This window comes from Aquarana catesbeiana, linkage group LG02, assembly GCF_042186555.1.
Source record: "Aquarana catesbeiana isolate 2022-GZ linkage group LG02, ASM4218655v1, whole genome shotgun sequence".
Lineage (NCBI taxonomy): Eukaryota > Metazoa > Chordata > Amphibia > Anura > Ranidae > Aquarana > Aquarana catesbeiana.
The window spans coordinates 202,985,228-203,002,931 of record NC_133325.1 but is presented as its reverse complement, the minus strand read 5'-3'; the positions used below and the strand labels follow the sequence as shown (position 1 = coordinate 203,002,931).

Here is a 17,704-nt window from a genome sequence, read left to right as displayed (position 1 = left end):
TTCTTTCTTTATGAATTATTCATTAACATTTCTATATCACATTTCTCCTTGGGGATTCAAAATGCTTTCTCTGTTGGGCAGAGAGTGAGACTTCCATCTTGGACACACTTAGTAGAACATCATACTAGGGCAAATTTAAACTGGAGCCAAATACCTACAGTATCCCACAAGAGTGAGTACACCTCTTACATTTTTATAAACATTTTATTATATCTTTTCATGTGACAACACTGAAGAAATTACACTTTGCTACAATGTAAAGTAATGAGTGTACAGCTTGTATAACAGTGTAAATTTGCTGTCCCCTCAAAATAACTCAACACACAGCCATTAATATCTAATGAGCATGTGAGCATCAGAACTGGACCAGGGAGCAGGAAGAAGGTGGCCTGGTGGAAGAAGGTGGCCTGGTCTGATGAATCACGATTTCTTTTACATCATGTGGGTGGCTGGGTGCGTGGTTTACTTGGCGAAGAGATGGCACCAGGATAAAGTATGTGAAATCGGCAAGCTGGCAGAGGCAGTGTGATGCTTTGGGCAAAGTTCTGCTTGGAATTCTAGGGCCCTGTCATTCATGTGGATTCTACTTGATACTTGACACTTGATTCTAAAAGAATTGAGCTCTGTCATTTCAAAGCCATTGTTTCTATTTTTTAGGGATTCTTTAATGACTGGAATAGTACCAATGGATTGGCGTAAGGCCAACGTGGTGCCTATATTTAAAAAGGAATCAAAGTCTTTACCAAATAAATATAGACCCGTTAGCTTAACTTCTATAGTTGGGAAGATACTGGAGAGTTTAATAAAAGACCACTTAGGTGAGTTCTTGCTGGAAAAAATATTTTAAGCAACAGACAGCATGGATTCATGAAAAACAGAAGTTGTCAGACAAATCTGATTTCTCCTTGTAAAACCTCGGACAGAAGGGTGGCTGTGGATGTAGTATACTTGGATTTTGCAAAAGCATTTGACACAGTTCCCCATAGGACACATGTGTAGGGTGAAATCTACAGGCTTGGAAAAATCAGTTTGTAAATAGAAAACTGGCTAAAATACAGAATTCAGAGAGTATTCATTAATGATTCATACTCTGAATGGTGTAAGGTTATCAGTGGTGTACCCCAAGGTTCAGTGTTGGGACCCTTAATTTTCAATAACTTTATAAATAACATAGGGTCTGGGATTAAAAGTACCATTTCAGTCTTTACAGGTGACACCAAGCTATGCAGTGGAATAACGTCCTTACAGGATGTCTCCAATTTACAAGCCGACCTCAATGCTCTGTTTAATTGAGCAAAATTGTGGCAAATTAGATTTAATGTTGATAAATGTAAAGTTATGCACTTGGGGGGCTAAGAATATGCATGCATCATGCATACTAGGGGGTACAACTGGAGGAATCAATGGTGGAGAAGAATCTGGGTGTTCTGGTAGATCGTAAACTTAATAATAGCATGCAATTCCAAAGCGAGCAAAGTCCTTTCTTGTGATGAGAGGTATAAACTCTGGAGGGAAAGAGATCATTTTACCTTTATACAAATCATTAGTAAAATCTCATTTGGAATATGCAGTTCAGTTGTGGGCACCAGTTCACAAACAGGATATCGGGGAATTGGAGAAGGTGCAAAGAAGGACAATCAAACTAATAAGAAACATGGAGAAGCTCAGCTATGAGGAACTGAATTTATTCTCTCTTCAGATGAGGAGATTAAGGGGGGATATGATCAACATGTACAAATACATAAGTGGTCCATATAGTGAACTTGGTTTGAGTTATTCACTTTAAAGGTCATCACAGAGGACAAGGGGCACTCTTTACGTCTGGAGGAAAAGAGATTTCATCTCCAAACATGGAAAGGTTTCTTCACAGTAAGAGCTGTGAAAATGTTGCATAGACTCCCTCAAGAGCTGGTTCTGGTCAGCTCAGTAGATTGCCTTAAAAAATCCTGGATTCTTTCTTAAATGTACATAATGTAACTGGATACTAACATTTATAGGTAACGTTGATCCAGGGAATATCCGATTGCCTCTTGGAGGAGCAGGAAGGAATTTTTTCCCCGCTCGAGCAAATTGGATCAAGCTTTGCTGTTAGGCAAAAAAAAAAAAAACTTTCTCTGGATCAACTGTTAGTATAGGATTGTGTATATAAGATTGTATGATTTTTTTCCCTTTTTATTGGCTAAACTAGTTGGACTTCTGTCTTTTTTCAACTAGACTAGCTATGTAACTTTGACCAACTACCCAAACATTGTTGCTGACCAAGTACACCCCTTCATGGAAATGGTATTCCCTAAAGGCAGTGGCCTCTTTGAAAAAGTGACCTCTTTCAGCAGTGTGCCCTGCCACACTTCAAGAATGGTTCAAGAATGGTTTGGAGAACACAACGAGTTAGAGGTGTTGACTTGGCCTCCAAATTCCATTCCATTCCAAAACCATTGCACAGAGCAGGTAAGCATAACATGTTTGTTATTTTACTAAAAAAAAAAAAAAATAGAGAGAGAGAAGCGTTACAACCACTTTAAGATACACTTATATTGACACAATAGAACATCTGCTTCCACCAGATTGGCTTCTGCTGTGCCTTTCTGTACAGCTGTATTTCATTACCTTTCTGCAGGAATATTTGATCCAGCCGAATAGAGTATCTGAAGCTGATCCTGTTTGTGTTAAAAAATATAGAAAATCAATTAGTCTGCTCAAATATCAAAATTTGGGGCAGCACCGATGGCACCATTCATGAATATTAACTACTGAGCATGAGAATGTCTTCTAATTGCAACTAACGTTTCTTATTTTAGACACTTTAGTAAAAAACCTCATATATCTGATATACAATGTGATTAGAAAAGAATGTGCCTGCCTGATAGTCTACGAAGAACAACAATGCAGTATTTACTTATAAACAAGCTTTATTTTATTTATATTTGAAATCCAGGCAGACATTGCACACACCTATCAATGCGGCTCTGTGTTCATGTATTCTGTATTAATAAATAATTAAATGTATTTTTTTACTGCAAGTACTGGAAGTACTTTATTTTGGCTTGGTTTCAGCCTCCTAAAATGCCCTGTGGGATACTGGAATAGGAAGAAACAGCACTAAGCCCTGGTTCACATTGATGCTACTTTGAAATTGCGCTACTTCACTTGAAGTAGCGTAATTTCAAAGTAGCAAGGTCAGCACAATTTCAGGTGCTACTTGATACACATCTGTGTCGCTTCATGCACAGATGTCTATTGAAGTCGCACCTGAAATCAGCAAAAGCAGTGCAGAAACTACTTTTGCAAATCTGTGCAGCGCCGCAAAATTGGTGTTGCACTGATTGGAACAGTGCCATTGCCTCCAATAGGCTGCGACTTGTCATGCAATTTGTTCTCTCAAATCGCATGACAAATCGCTCCAATGTGAACCTAGGCTCAGGCTGAGTTTAGACAAGCAGTTGGTTCGCTTTTCAGAGGTGTGTGACAATATCTTGTCTTCTCACTGCCTGTTTTAACCCTGTAAATGCCACACCACTGCAGCACCACCATGTGAATTGCACGCGGTTATAGGATAGTTGCAGCATGGCCCCATTCGTTTGAATGGGTCACATTCTGCAGTGGTAATGTCCATCTAAGGTGACAGGAGGGATCATTTTTGTCAAGGCCATGGCATGTGAAAACCCCTGTGTAGATGAGCTCTAAGAGTTATTTAATGGTGTTGCAGTGCTAATAAGGAACATGTTACTAGAAGAAACAAAGTGACAAAGATTGGCCCATTAGTGTGCTGTTTTTCCTTTTACTGTCCACTCACAGACTGGAGAGACAAGGCCTATACAGTAACCTGTAAGTGTTATTTAACTGCAGTAGAGAAACATCAGGTCTCCTACTCTGGCAGACAGAGCTGTTCTGTGTGGCATAGGTGTACAAAAGAAATTAAAAATTTGATGGACAGAAATACAAACCATTTGACATGTAAGACAGATTCCTTGTATATTTAATGTTTGCCTAGTGTTTCCATTACCCTTTCATAATGATAAAGTATTTGGGGACTATTATCTTTTCTCAGATGCTATAGCTGGGCAAATCTGGCACTTTCGCTCTCGCTCTCTCTGTCAGAGATACAAAGCAACAGAGAGAGGCAAATTTTGAAGACTGCACTGCAAAAGCTGGGTACACACACCAGTGGGTTGAATGAAAAAAAAAAAAAAACTCTGATATTCCCATATCCACACAAGTGACATTGATGCAGGGATCTCCCCCTGGAGTGATTTTGTATTTTCACTCCTCCCCTGTCAGAATACACTGAACAGCGCTGCAGCCAAGCGCTGAAGCCAATCCGTCTTCTGTTAAAAAGAACACGCAATTTAAAATTTGTCCGATTCCTGCTGAACTTCGGTATGCATGTTCCTGGATTTAAGGTAACAATGCTTTGTCAGATGATCACACTCAAATGACAGTGATCATCAGAGGAGGAAATTGATAAATCTATTAAGAAAGGAGATAAAACCTTTTTAGGTACATTAGTGATTAGTCTACATGTTTCTAAATGTAAAATAATGCACCTAGGGAAAAAGAAATCCACTGAGAGTGTACAACATTGGGGGTACAGTGTTGGTAGAGTATTGGCCAGCACTACAAATGATAAAAATTTGGGGGTACTTATTTCAGATGACTGCAAAATGAGCAAACAGTGACCAGGCAGTGGGAAAAGCAAATTGAATTCTAGGATGCATCACTAGAGGGGTCACCAGCAGGAGGAAGGAAGCTTGGATTCTCCTATATAGATCTTTAGTGAGTCCTCATTTAGAATACTGTGTGCAGTTCTGGAGACCTCACTTACAGAAAGATATTGATAAAATAGAACAAGTACAGAGACGGGTAACAAAAATGGTAAAAGGTTTGGGGGATAAAACAAATTGAGAGTGAATTCAGGAGCTTAATATGTACAGTAGTCTGGAGGAAAGAAGGGAAAGGGGAGACTTTAGGCTTAATGTATACAGGATGTTTTACAACCTCCCCTGAATGATTCAACTTGACAGATAGTAACCGAAGTTTAAAAACATCTGTTTTGCCGTGTTTACATGCCGCGTTTACGTTTAGAATCTTTTTTTTTTTTTTATATATAGTCAAAAATTTAAAAAACATGTAAATGAAATGCGGCTAAACGCAAGTTACCGCGTTTACAAGCTGTTACAGGCGTTTCAAATGCCTCTAAGCATCCGTTCTGAATGCATTTTCTTGCATTGCAAAAAATGCTTCCAAACTCAACTGCCTAGAAACTACTATAAACGAACCTGTGTACATGTACTGATAAGATAACATGGAGGAGAGTTCAAGGGCAGCTGAAAAAAATGCCCAACTGCTCCTAAACGTCCGTTTACCAGCAGCAGTGTACATGAAGCCTAATACAACAGGAGGGTGAATAAGGTTCAGGAGAGCAGTTTTTTCAATATGAAATCAAGAAAACATTTGTTTACTAAAGTTCTCTAACAAACCTCTGAGGGCTTCACAAAACATCTGTATTTATACTGAGAATAAATTACACACAGGCGGACTCTATTTACTAATTAGGGGACTTCTGAAGGCAATTGGTTCCACTAGATTTTAGTTATGGTATCAGAGTTAAGAGGGCTGAAAAACAAATGCACGCCACACGTTTCAGATATTTATTTGTAAAAAAATATAAATTGAAAATCATTTATCATTTTCCTTCCACTTCACAATTATGTGCCACTTTGTGTTGGTCTTTCACATGAAATCCTAATAAAATACATTTAAGTTTTTGGTTGCAACATGACAAAATGTGGAAAATGTTAAGGGGTATGAATACTTTTTCAAGGCACTGTAGCTAGATTCTACAATGTGTTCTACAGTGTCCTGCCACACAATACACTGTCCAATGTCTTCTCCCAACAGGCCCAGACTTTGGCTTGTGGGAGTGTTCCTAATCGTAAAAGAGAAGTATGGGTTTAGGGTTTTTTTCCATAATCATACTTACCTAGGTGGATGCAGCATCTGTCTGATGCTACATCTGTCCCTTGGCGCCTCTACAATGAGAACCGAGCGATCGAACACCGCTGATGGCTCGGTTCTTACAGATCCCTGAGCAGAGAGCTGCTGACTGTCAATCAGCAGCTCTCCGCTCTGCTCCCTCCTCACTCACTGGAGCGCTGAGCTGTGGAGGGGCGGGGAGCGGCTGTTTCAGGCTCTCAGCAGCTTGCAGGCACCTGGCAGATCCAGACTCCCATTGTCGGGATGACGCAGTGCCTAGACTGATTTCTGTGACGTCAGCAAAGATCAGACTTCAGTCTGCTCTTTGCTGAAAAGGGGTCACAGGAGTGCAAAACGAATTGCACTCCTGTGATCCATAGAAGAAACCCAGCCAAACAAGCTTATTTAAAAAACTGCCACCTATTAAACTCAGTATTTTAACAATGAGGTTGTGAGGCACTGGACAGTGCTAGGGTGGGAGATTCTATAACAACATCAGGTATATTTTGACTACACACACTAAAAGTTAACTGCTTCTGCAATTAGCTTTCTTGTTTTCCTTTTAGCCACAGGTTCAATTCAAAGTGGTAGTTTAACTTTGTCTTAAAGGTAAGCATATAATAAGTCTTTCCTGTAGTTCCCTTGACAACAGCCTAAATGTGCACCGTCTGGTACATATGAACAGCAGCTCCAGATCATGACTTCATTGGCACTTGTGCAGTAAGCTCTGCATTCAGGACACACTGAGTGTGCCATCATTGCAGAGAGAGCTGTGCCGCGATGGTGACTCCCATGCTCATGCACAGAAGTGATGGGATTGTAGCCCTCCATTCAAACAACCAGAGAGCGTGAACCAAGAAGACCTAGCAAAGATGGAAGCACTGAGAGTGGTGACAGTTCAGCAATGGAAGGCCCAGTTTGAAAGGTAAGTCTGTCATAATGTGCTAGTATGCTGTGCACACTAGCACAAAATGGCACAAACCTGTGGTGGGGGGGTCCACTTAAAAAAAATTTTGTAGAGTTTACTACCGCTTTAAGAACACATACACTGGAGTGTGCACTGCAAACTAAGTCCTGCTAGAATTGAGGTAACAAATCCAAAAGTGTGAATGCAATAAACAAATGTCTTACCTTAAAAGGCAAATAATAAATATCTCTGGCTTGAAATCTAGAGCGCAGCGGTGGGTCAAGAGGATTGCCAGTGTACTTGGGCACCGGTAGCCCTAAAGCAATTACTCGAAAATCTTCACTAACACGTACAATCTTCCACGCATCCAGCTCATCCTTACTGTGTTCCTGAAAATAAAAGTAAATTAATCAATAATTAGCAATGGTTCACCTCTGTACATAAATCAAACAATGGGAAGACGAAAGATAATTTAGAAAATTCCAGTATTATTTGAAAGCAACACCAGTCTCTGTAGATAATTTTCTGCTACATTTTCGAACATGTGCCCTATCAGATTGAGGCTCAATTGCAGCATTACAATACAATCCTGAAAACCTTCAGGTGATGTGTGGTAACCGATCTACTACTGTGTAATAAAATGATTGCAAAGCAGTAAAAAATGCTTCAATACTTACTTTTTAGCATTTTACCTTGAATTTGTTGCAGAGACACAAAGATAATGTGCCTTTAAAATAGGCTGAGAATTTCATGTACAACCCCAATTCCAAAAAAGATGGGGTGCTGTGTATAATCTACATAAAACAGAATGTAATGATTTGCAAATCTTGTAAACCCATTCTTTATTCACAATAGAAAATAGAAAACAAAAGTTTAAAGTGAGGAAATGCACAATTTTAGGGGGAAAAAAGGATAATTTTGAAATTGATGGCAACAACACGTCTCAAAAAAGTTGGGAAAGGGCAACAAAAAGTAGTCAAAGTAAATGGTAAACTAACAAGGAAGAGCTGAAAGAACATTTTGCAACTAACCAGGTTAATTGGCAAACAGAGGTCAGTAGCATGATTGGGTATAAAAAGAGCATCTTAGAGAGTCAGTGTGTCTCGGAAGTAAAGATAGGCAGAGGTCCACCAATCTGTGAAAAGCTGCATCTAAAAATTGTCAAACAATTTCAGAATAATGTTCCCCGACATAAAATTGCAGAATTTAAATATATCATCATCTACAGTACATAATATCATCAAACAATTCTGAGAATTGGGAGAAATCTCTGTGCACAAGGGACAATATTGAATGCCCGTGATCTTCAGGCATGATTCTGATGGACATCACTGCATGGGCTCAGGAATACTTCCAAAAATCACTGCCCATGAACACAGTTTAGTGTGCCATCTAAAAATGCAAGATAAAGTTCTACCATGCAAAGACGAAGCCATATCTGAACATGATTCAAAAATGCTGCCATCTTCTCAGGACTAAAGCTCCTTTAAAATGGCTGCAAAGTAGAAAACTGTTCTGTGGTGAGACAAATCGAAATTTGGCATCCTTTTTGTAACCATGGGCACCACAACCTCTGGGCTAAAGAGGAGAGGACTTTCCAGCTTATCAGCATTCAAAAGCCTGCATCTCTGTTGGTATGGGGGTGCATTTGAGTGTATGGAAAGGGCAGCTTGCACATCTGAAAAAGCACCATCAATACTGAAAGATATATCCAGACATTTCAGGGAAGGCCTATACATAGTTACATAGTAGGTGAGGTTGAAAAAAGACACAAGTCCATCAAATCCAACCTGTGTGTGTGATTATATGTCAGTATTACATTGTATATCCCTGTATGTTGCGGGTGTTCAGGTGCTTATCTAATAGTTTTTTGAAACTATCGATGCGCCCCCCCCCCCCCCCCCCCCGCTAAGACCACCACCTGTGGAGGGGAATTCCACATCCTTGCCGCTCTTAGAGTAAAGAACCCTCTACGTAGTTTAAGGTTAAACCTCTTTTCTTCTAATTTTAATGAGTGGCCACAAGTCTTGTTAAACTCCCTTCCGCAAAAACATTTTATCCCTATTGTGGGGTTACCAGTATGGTATTTGTAAATTCAAATCATATCCCCTCTCAAGAGAGAATAAATTCAGTGCTCGCAACCTTTCTTAATAACTAATGTCCTCCAGACCCTTTATTAGCTTTGTTGCCCTTTTTTGTACTCGCTCCATTTCCAGTACATCCTTCCTGAGGACTGGTGCCCACAACTGGCCAGCATACTCCAGGTGCGGCTGGACCAGAGTCTTGTAGAGTGGGAGAATTATCACTTTATCCCTGAAGTTAATCCCTTTTTTAATTCATGCCAATATTCTGTTTTCTTTGCTAGCAGAAGCTTGGCATTGCATGCCATTGCTGAGCCTATCATCTACTGGGAACCCCAGGTCCTTTTACATCCTAGATTCCCCAGAAGGTCCTCCCCCTAGTGTATAGATTGCATTCATATTTTTGCCACCCAAACTCATTATTTTACATTTTTCTACATTAAACCTCATTTGCCATGTAGTTGCCCAACCCATTAATTTGTTCAGATCTTCTTGCAAGGTTTCCACATCCTGCATAGAAGTTATTGCCCTGCTTAGCTTAGTATCATCCGCAAATACAGAGATTGAACAGTTTACCCCATCCTCCAGGTCGTTTACGAACAAATTAAATAGGATTGGTCCCAGCACAGAACCCCACTACCCACCCCTGACCATTCTGAGTATTCCCCATTTATCACCACCCTCTAAACTCGCCCTCGTAGCCAGTTTTCAATCCATGTACTGCATCTATGACAAGAGAATGCCTGGTAGAAGAGTCTGGGTGGTTAACTGGCCTGCCTGCAGTCCAGATCTTTCACCAACTGAGAATATTTGATGCATATTGAAGCAGAAAATACAACAGCATTTAGAATACTACTGTATATCAGGCAAGAATGAGACAACATTCCTCTCTCCAGCAACTGCAGCAACTGGTCTCCTCAGTTCCCAAATATTAATAGAGTGTTGTTAAAAGAAGAGGAAATGCTACACCATGGTAAACATAGCCCTGTCCCGACTATTTGAGAAGTATTGCTGCCATCAAGTTTTTATGTACTCTTTTTTTTCGCACCATAAGACGCACTTTTACACCCCAAAAAATGGGGGAAAATGTCCCTGCAACTTATGGAGCGAATACTGACCAGCCCCCCGCCCCCATGTCAGAATACAAGCACTCGGCTTGTCTGGGGAGGAGAGAGGACAGGATAGGAGGCGCATCCTGGCAGGGGCATACCAAGAGGGATCGCGGGGAGGCGGTCCGCCCTGGGTGCCAAAACATGGGGGGGGGGGGGTGTCAGTGGCATCGCTATGGAGCTGCCACCCGGGTGTATCTAAGGCTCAGAGCCAGCCAGCCAGCCAGAGGGGGTTATGGATTGTAATGGCAGTGTCCTCTGCTGCCTGAGGTGAGCTGGTGTTAAGGGTGTGGGCTGGCATGGTATCCATTGCCCAGTCACCTGAGCTGTTGTGATAGAAGAGGCAGAAGGGGTTTTTGTGTCTGCCCTGCCACCCTGAGCTGATCTGGGAAAGGGGAGGGGGGGGGGGTTGCCATGTCCACCACCACCACCCAGGTATAGTGCAGCTGAGCTGATTTGATGGAGGGGTGGTATTGCTGTGTAGCCACCACTCACCTATAGTAGTAGTATAATGTTAAATATTTTGGTACACTTGTTCAGAATATTTTTTTTCTTCTTTTCCTCCTGTAAAACCTAGGTGCGTCTTATGGAGCGAAAAATCCGGTATATTTTACACAACTTTTTTGAAATTGGGGTTTTAATAAGATCCTTATATCATATTGTTGTCACAGCCCCTCACAGGTATCTAAACCCAAAGTATTTTACTGTCTAATTCATTCCTCTGGTAATTCATTGATACTGGTATGAAAGGTAGATTACAGTTCCTGAAGGGCCACATTATGCAACATACATTCACTCTGGCAAATGTATACTTACCTTATGTTGATCAACTTTCAATCCTGGACTCCCGGCTAACAAGACTGGAAGGGTTCATAGAGGGGACTCTTGTGCTAGGAGGTGACTTCAACCTCATTCTGGATCCATCCAAGGACACAACAGGCGGTCTCTCTCAGGTGTCCAGTGCTGCTAGAACTCGCATCAAGAAATCTTTGTATATGCACTAACTCTGTGGTCTGATGCATATTACTCTTTTTATTGGGCATCCAAGGTTCTTACTCCAGGATTAAAGTGTTACCAAACCCAGAACCCTGAATCCACTATATCTGGTCTCCCACAGTACACAGAATATGGAAATGCAATTATTTTGGTAAATATAAACTGCAAAATACCTTTGCTCATCAGCAGTATACAGTATAGCAGTCTTATGAATTATGACTTTTATTAGTGTCTGGTTAAAGCTTGTAGGAGGACTTTTTATTCTACTCTGACTGCCTATGAGGCTGCAGAACCGAGAACCCTCTGTCTGGACAGTGCCGATTGGTCCTGTGACGATCACATGCACCCTCACAAGAAAAAAACCTCTAGCAATACACACCAAACTGAGCACTTGCAGAGTGCTGCCAAGGCTCTGTTCTATCAGCAGATGGATTGGGGACTGTGGAAGGAGGGGAGAATCAGAGAAGACAGGATCAAACAGCCTTTTTACACAGTGCAGAGAATAAATCCCCTAGGTTCCACAGTGAGTATAACAGGCATGCTTAACTGCATATACAGTGCCTTGAAAAAGTATTCATACCTCTTGAAATTTTCCACAATTTGTCATGTTACAACCAAAAATGTAAATGTATTTTATTGGGATTGTATGTGATGGACCAACACAAAGTGGCACATAATTGTGAAGTAAAAGGAAAATGATAAATGGTTTTCAAAATTTTCTACAAATAAATATGTGAAAAGTGTGGCGTGCATTTGTATTCAGCCACCTTTACTCTGATATTCCTAACTAAAATCTAGTGGAACCATTTGCTTTCAGAAGTCACCTAATTAGTAAATAGAGTCCACCTGTGTGTAATTTAATCTCAGTATAAATACAGCTGTTCTGTGAAGCTCTCAGAGGTTTGTTAGAGAACCTTAGTGAACAAACAGCATCATGAAGACCAAGAAACACACCAGACAGGTCAGGGATAAAGTTGTGCAGAAGTTTAAAGCAGGGTTAGGTTATAAAAAAATATCCCAAGCTAAGAACATCTCACGGAGCACTGTTCAATCCATCATCTGAAAATGGAAAGAGAATGGCATAACTGCAAACCTACCAAGACATGGCCGTTCACCTAAACTGACAGGCTGGACAAGGAGAGCATTAATCAGAGAAGCAGCCAAGAGGCCCATGGTAACTCTGGAGGAGCTGCAGAGATCCCCCAGCTCAGGTGGGAGAACCTGTCCACAGGACAACTATGTCAGGGCTAGGCTCAGCCCTTCCTTCTCTGAGCTGGCCGCACAGATGTCGGCTAATTGCCAGCTCCTATCTCTCCACAGTGACACCCCTGTTGATGATATCCTTGCTCATCAGTCCTGCCTACTTAAGCCATCCAGCCCAGATGATCTCTGTCTTCTCCTTGGTCAACATCGCAGAGACTCCTGCATTCCCGTTAAAGACTTGCTTGGCTGACATGCCTTCTGGCTCCAGATCCTGCTTGCTGTTCTATTATGCTGATCCCTGGCTCCCCGACTTTCTGGCTTGTCTGCCTATCCTTTCCGGTTACTAAACTTTGGCGATGTTTTGACTATTAACTTTTATTATTAAACAAGTGTGATTTAACTGTACTTCTGTCTCGGTCTGATTCATGGTTTCTATTAGTTGTGCACTCAACAAATCTTGCCTTTATGAAAGAGTGGCAAGAAAAAAGCAATTGTTGAAAGAAAGCCATAAGAAGTCCCGTTTGCGAGAAGCCATGTGGGGTACACAGAAAACATGTGGAAGAAGGTGCTCTGGTCAGATGAGACCAAAATTTAACTTTTTGGCCTTAAAGCCAAACATTATGTGTGGTGGAAAACAAACACTGCACATCAACCTGAACACACCATCCCCACCGTGAAACATGGTGGTGGCAGCATCATGTTGTGGGGATGCTTTTCTTCAGCATGGACAGGGAAGCTGATCAGAGTTGATGGGAAGATGGATGGAGCCAAATACAGGGCAATCTTAGAAGAAAACCTGTTGGAGTCTGCAAAAGACTTGAGACTGGGGAGGAGGTTCTCCTTCCAGCAGGACAACGATCCTAAACATACAGCCAGAGCTACAATGGAATGGTTTAGATCAAAGCATAGTCATGTGTTAGATATGCCCAGTACAGTCAAAGTCCAGACCTGAATCCAATTAAGAACCTGTGGCAAGACTTGAAAATTGCTGTTCACAGGCGCTCTCCATCCAATCGGACAGAGCTTGAGCTATCTTGCAAAGATGAATGGGCAAAAATGTCACTCTCCAGATGTGCAAAGCTGGTAGAGACATACCCAAAAAGACTTGCAGCTGTAATTGCAGTGAAAGGTGATTCTAGAAGGTATTGACTCAGGGGGGCTGAATACAAATGCACGCTACATTTTTCAGATATTTGTAAAAAATTTAGAAAATCATTTATCATTTTCCTTCCATTTCACAATTGTGCGTCACTTTGTGTTGGTCTATCACATTAATTCCCAATAAAATACATTTACATTTTTGGTTGTAACATGACAAAATGTGGAAAATGTTATGGGGTAGAAATACTTTTTCAAGGCACTGTACAGACTGATTTTGCTGTTGTGGGTTTAGTAACACTTTAACTTCTTTTTACTGAAGCATACCTCCCTTTGGCGGTGCAAAACAGGACGATAGATCACATTGCCCTATCACATCATGCGCCAGTGAGCAATTATCAGCAGCTATCAATGTTACCTCTCGGGGCAACAACTTAGTGTCTCAAAAAGTCACTATTACAGAACCCAGAAGTCCATTCAGACCTGATCAAGGAAATGGGCATGCTCTTTGACCTTAATAAAAACTTGGTTGAAAACTTTGAGCTTCCTATAAGTGCAACATGCTGGTATTTGATAAAATACAGCCACAGACCCATGAAAGTGAGAGATTAAGAGACCTCAGAACTTATCTCCAAACTTCAGGCTTTGGAATTACGTCATAACAATTTAATTGGATGCAAAAATTACAGAAGTCAGGGACCACCTTGCTTTATTTAGAATGAAACAACTCCTTATGTGTCACAGAAGATTCTTTATGAGTGTGGAAACAAATGCAGTAGAGCATTGGCGTATGCCCTATGAACAAATCGAATCATCAATTTTCCCTGCCGCAGGTACCAGAGTGCATATGACTACAGATATCACGGAAACCTTCAAGTCTTATTTTACAGACCTGTACAACTTAAATTCGCCAATTCCGGATTCTCTACCAGCCTGTAAACTAAATTATATCAATTCATACCTGACAGCTGCTGTCCTGCCTACCCTTACTACAGAAGAGCAAACTTAGCCAAACCCATCATCACTTCCGAGGAATTGATTGTTGCTCTTACCACAGCTCTCCCTATTTTTCTTAGAGTCGTTTAATGCTATCTTGAAGGGCCAAACCATACCTCCGGATGTGACCAAGGCATAAATCTCTGTGATTCCAAAACCAGATAAGGACCCCCTACTCTGTGCTAGTTACAGGACGATTTCTTTACTAAATTGCGACCCAAAATTATTTAAAAAAATGTAAGTTAACCGGCTTAACCCCATCCTTCAACAGATAATTTCCCCTGATCGGCTTTATTCCTACTAGGGAAGCAAGGGATAAATGAATAAAAAAAAAAAATTATAAAATATAATTTCTAGAGCTAAAAGCACACCCTCACCTCTAGTCCTGTTGTCTACAGATGCAGAAAAAGTTTTTGATAGTGTCGACTGGTCCTTCATGCAAAGTGTAGTCTTATGGATAGGGCCTTCATGTGTCTATGAATCGAGGCAGTATACTCTGCACCCTCGCATCAATAATACCGACTTAGCCCCTTTCAATTTTTTTTTTTACTGGTACCTGGCAGGGTTGCCCCTGTCACTATTAGATTTTGTACTTGAGCATATACATGGACATCTCTGGCAACAGAGCCCATGGTTGCATCACAATGTTGCCGCTTATGTGGATGACCTGCTTTTTTACATTACAAATCCTATTATTTTAACGCCCTAAAATGGCATTCCGGAGAGAAAATTCTAACTACAAAAAATGCTAAGCGCTGCGAAACGTGCCTACATGCTAGGCGCATTTAACATTTCAGCATTTATCCATTTCAATGGTTCGAAAAAATTTAAACTATGGCTAATGATTTAAATAAATGCCCAAACATCAAAAGCTGCTAAACTCGCCTAAACTGGTTTGAAAAAGCGCAGCTTAGATGAGTTTTTAATGCTGATTTTCTCCTGTCAGGAGAAACAGCATTTAGAATAAACCAGTGTGCATGAGGCTTTACAGTAGAACTAGATTCTGAGGCTGCAGATCCAGCTATAACTATGACTTTTGATAGTAGAAAACTAATAAATCCAAATAGCAGCACCTTGCAAGTGTCACTTATGTCCTAGGCCTTATATCGCTGATCGTTCAGTTTAAACTTTAGAAACAGATTGCCATTACCCTGTTGCTGTACAAGTAGCAAGGGAAAGGTTTGTGTACAAACCAGCAAACAAAGTTGTGGCACTTAGAGATACAAGCCATAGGTGGAAAGTAGGCACAGAAGTAAAGATCTTTTACACTTACTTTATTCCCCTTTTGAGCTAAATGATGTTGCACATAATGGCTTTTCCTCATGCAAACTTTTCTCTTTCACCAAGAGGAATACACTGAATTATAATAATTTTATTTGGATATCTGTATACAATATATGGTATACAGTGGGTTTTGTGAACATTTTTTCTTGTACACTGATTATTGTCGTTTACAGGTAATGCCCATAAAATGTGAAAAAAAGACAGTTATGACATGTAATTGTCATACACATATATTGGCTCTGTGGAAAATGTGACTATTTGTTATATAGTGTTATTACAATGCGCAATGCATCCAAGTCTGCCAAAGTTCCGCTTGTGATTAAAGATCTTGGTTGCCATACTGTCTGGGCATTCCTATTATGTAATCATTTTAACTGCATGCATGGTACACTTATATTGATCTATTAGGATTTCATTAATAGTCATTTAATATCTTACAATATTAAAATGAGCATTATAAATCTTAATTGTCAGGCATATATTGGTAGCTATTTCTGGTTTCCATGGTAATTTCCCTCTCATGTATCAATTAGTTTTACCAAACATGCTAGCCTTTAACGCTTCAAAAATTATGTGTTTCTGTGGTAAGCCAATCTTTGCAAATTAAATTTTACATCCAAAATGCCTCAAAAATGGATGCGCATCCTAAATTCGGCAGATATTTAAATCTTTAAGGGAATCAAAAAACATTTACAAATAATGCACAGAAATTAAAGTACTGTATGTGAAAAAATTTCAACCGTGTCCTGGCTATTAATATTTAAATATTCATATTTTTCATTCTTTAGGGAGCTGTAAAGCTGAGTTCTGAGGAAAACAAAAATCCTCTCTTGCTATGGGGCTGTCCCGCACTTCAAGAGTTAAATGCTCATGCTCCTTTATTTCTAGGGTACCACAGAAAGAGAAATGTTGACTTACCTGTAAATTCCATATCTTGGAATACAGTACAGGACACAGGTAAAGTAATCAAAGACCCTAGTCTTAGGTTCATACTTTCAGGTGATCAGACACTGGCAAGCTTTCAAGGAGACACCCACTGGGCACCTCCCCTATAACCCTACCCCACTTCATGAACCCTCAGTTTTGAAGAAAAAATGCAGAGAATGCCAAGGAATGGAAGTGAGGGGGAGCTGTGTTTTGTACTGTACTCCAAGATATGGAATATACAGGTTTGTCAAAATTCCTCTTATCCTCATTGTATTTCCTGTTACCGACACAGCTTGCCTCTGACTGGTCTTGTCTCCATTCCTGGCTTTGACCCTCAGGTTACTCCATTGATCCCACTTCTGCCTGCTGATCCATGTATGACCTTCGGCTTGCTCTTGGACTCCGCTGCTGCCTGATTATCAGTGTATGACCTCGGCTTACTCTTGACTCTGCTCACTGCTTTACCCCTGGCTGACATTGCGTGTATGACAACTGGCCGGGCTCCTGACCCTGCTTTTGACCCACTTGTCCAGCCACCATCCAGCAGACATCATCGCATCACTCAGCCTGTTGCAGCTGGAAACCCCTGCTTCTTTGGGCATAGCACTCCCTGTTACCAACTTCAGGGGTGCCCTGCATTCAGCCGCAGGGGAAGCCCTCTCAGCACTTCAGCCTCTGACCAGGTACCTGACAGTATCATGCAGCCAGTATGTCAGAGGCTGACAGAAGTGCTTCCCTACTCGAGGCTTTGTGCCAGCAAGTCCCAGCCCTTACCCAAGCAGTGACAAGGCTACAAGATGGATATTTCCAGTTGGAGGGTTGCTTACAAAACCTAATGATGTCCTCTGCTACAGCAACTCCTAATCCGCCTGCTGCAGATGCTACCTCCACCTCACCTGCCCAAGAATGCTCAGCTCCTGCTCCTACTATGGGGGTCCCACCTCCTGAACCAAGGGTACCCACTCCAGAAAGTTTCTCTGGTGACCAAAGAAAGTTCAGAGCGTTCAAGAATGCCTGCTTGCAATATCTGGCCCTTCTGCCATGAACTTTTATTCTAGAGACTGTCAGAGTGGGGTTCATTATTTCTCTGTATTCTGATAAACCTCAGTCTTGGGCCCACTACCTGCTAG

At 41.0% G+C, this 17,704-nt stretch overlaps 1 protein-coding gene across 3 annotated transcripts in view; it reads right to left on the bottom strand.

Annotated features, from left to right (window-relative positions):
• The window catches only part of VWA8 (von Willebrand factor A domain containing 8), a 686,916-nt gene that overhangs the window by 464,686 nt on the left and 204,526 nt on the right, over positions 1-17,704 (bottom strand). For all 3 annotated transcript variants that reach the window (XM_073614208.1, XM_073614207.1, XM_073614209.1), the window contains exons 7-8: positions 7,105-7,269; positions 2,608-2,657 (exon numbers count right to left, since the gene is read on the bottom strand). In XM_073614208.1, the coding sequence (XP_073470309.1) occupies positions 2,608-2,657; positions 7,105-7,269 (215 nt within the window). The remainder of the gene's footprint in view (positions 1-2,607; positions 2,658-7,104; positions 7,270-17,704) is intronic.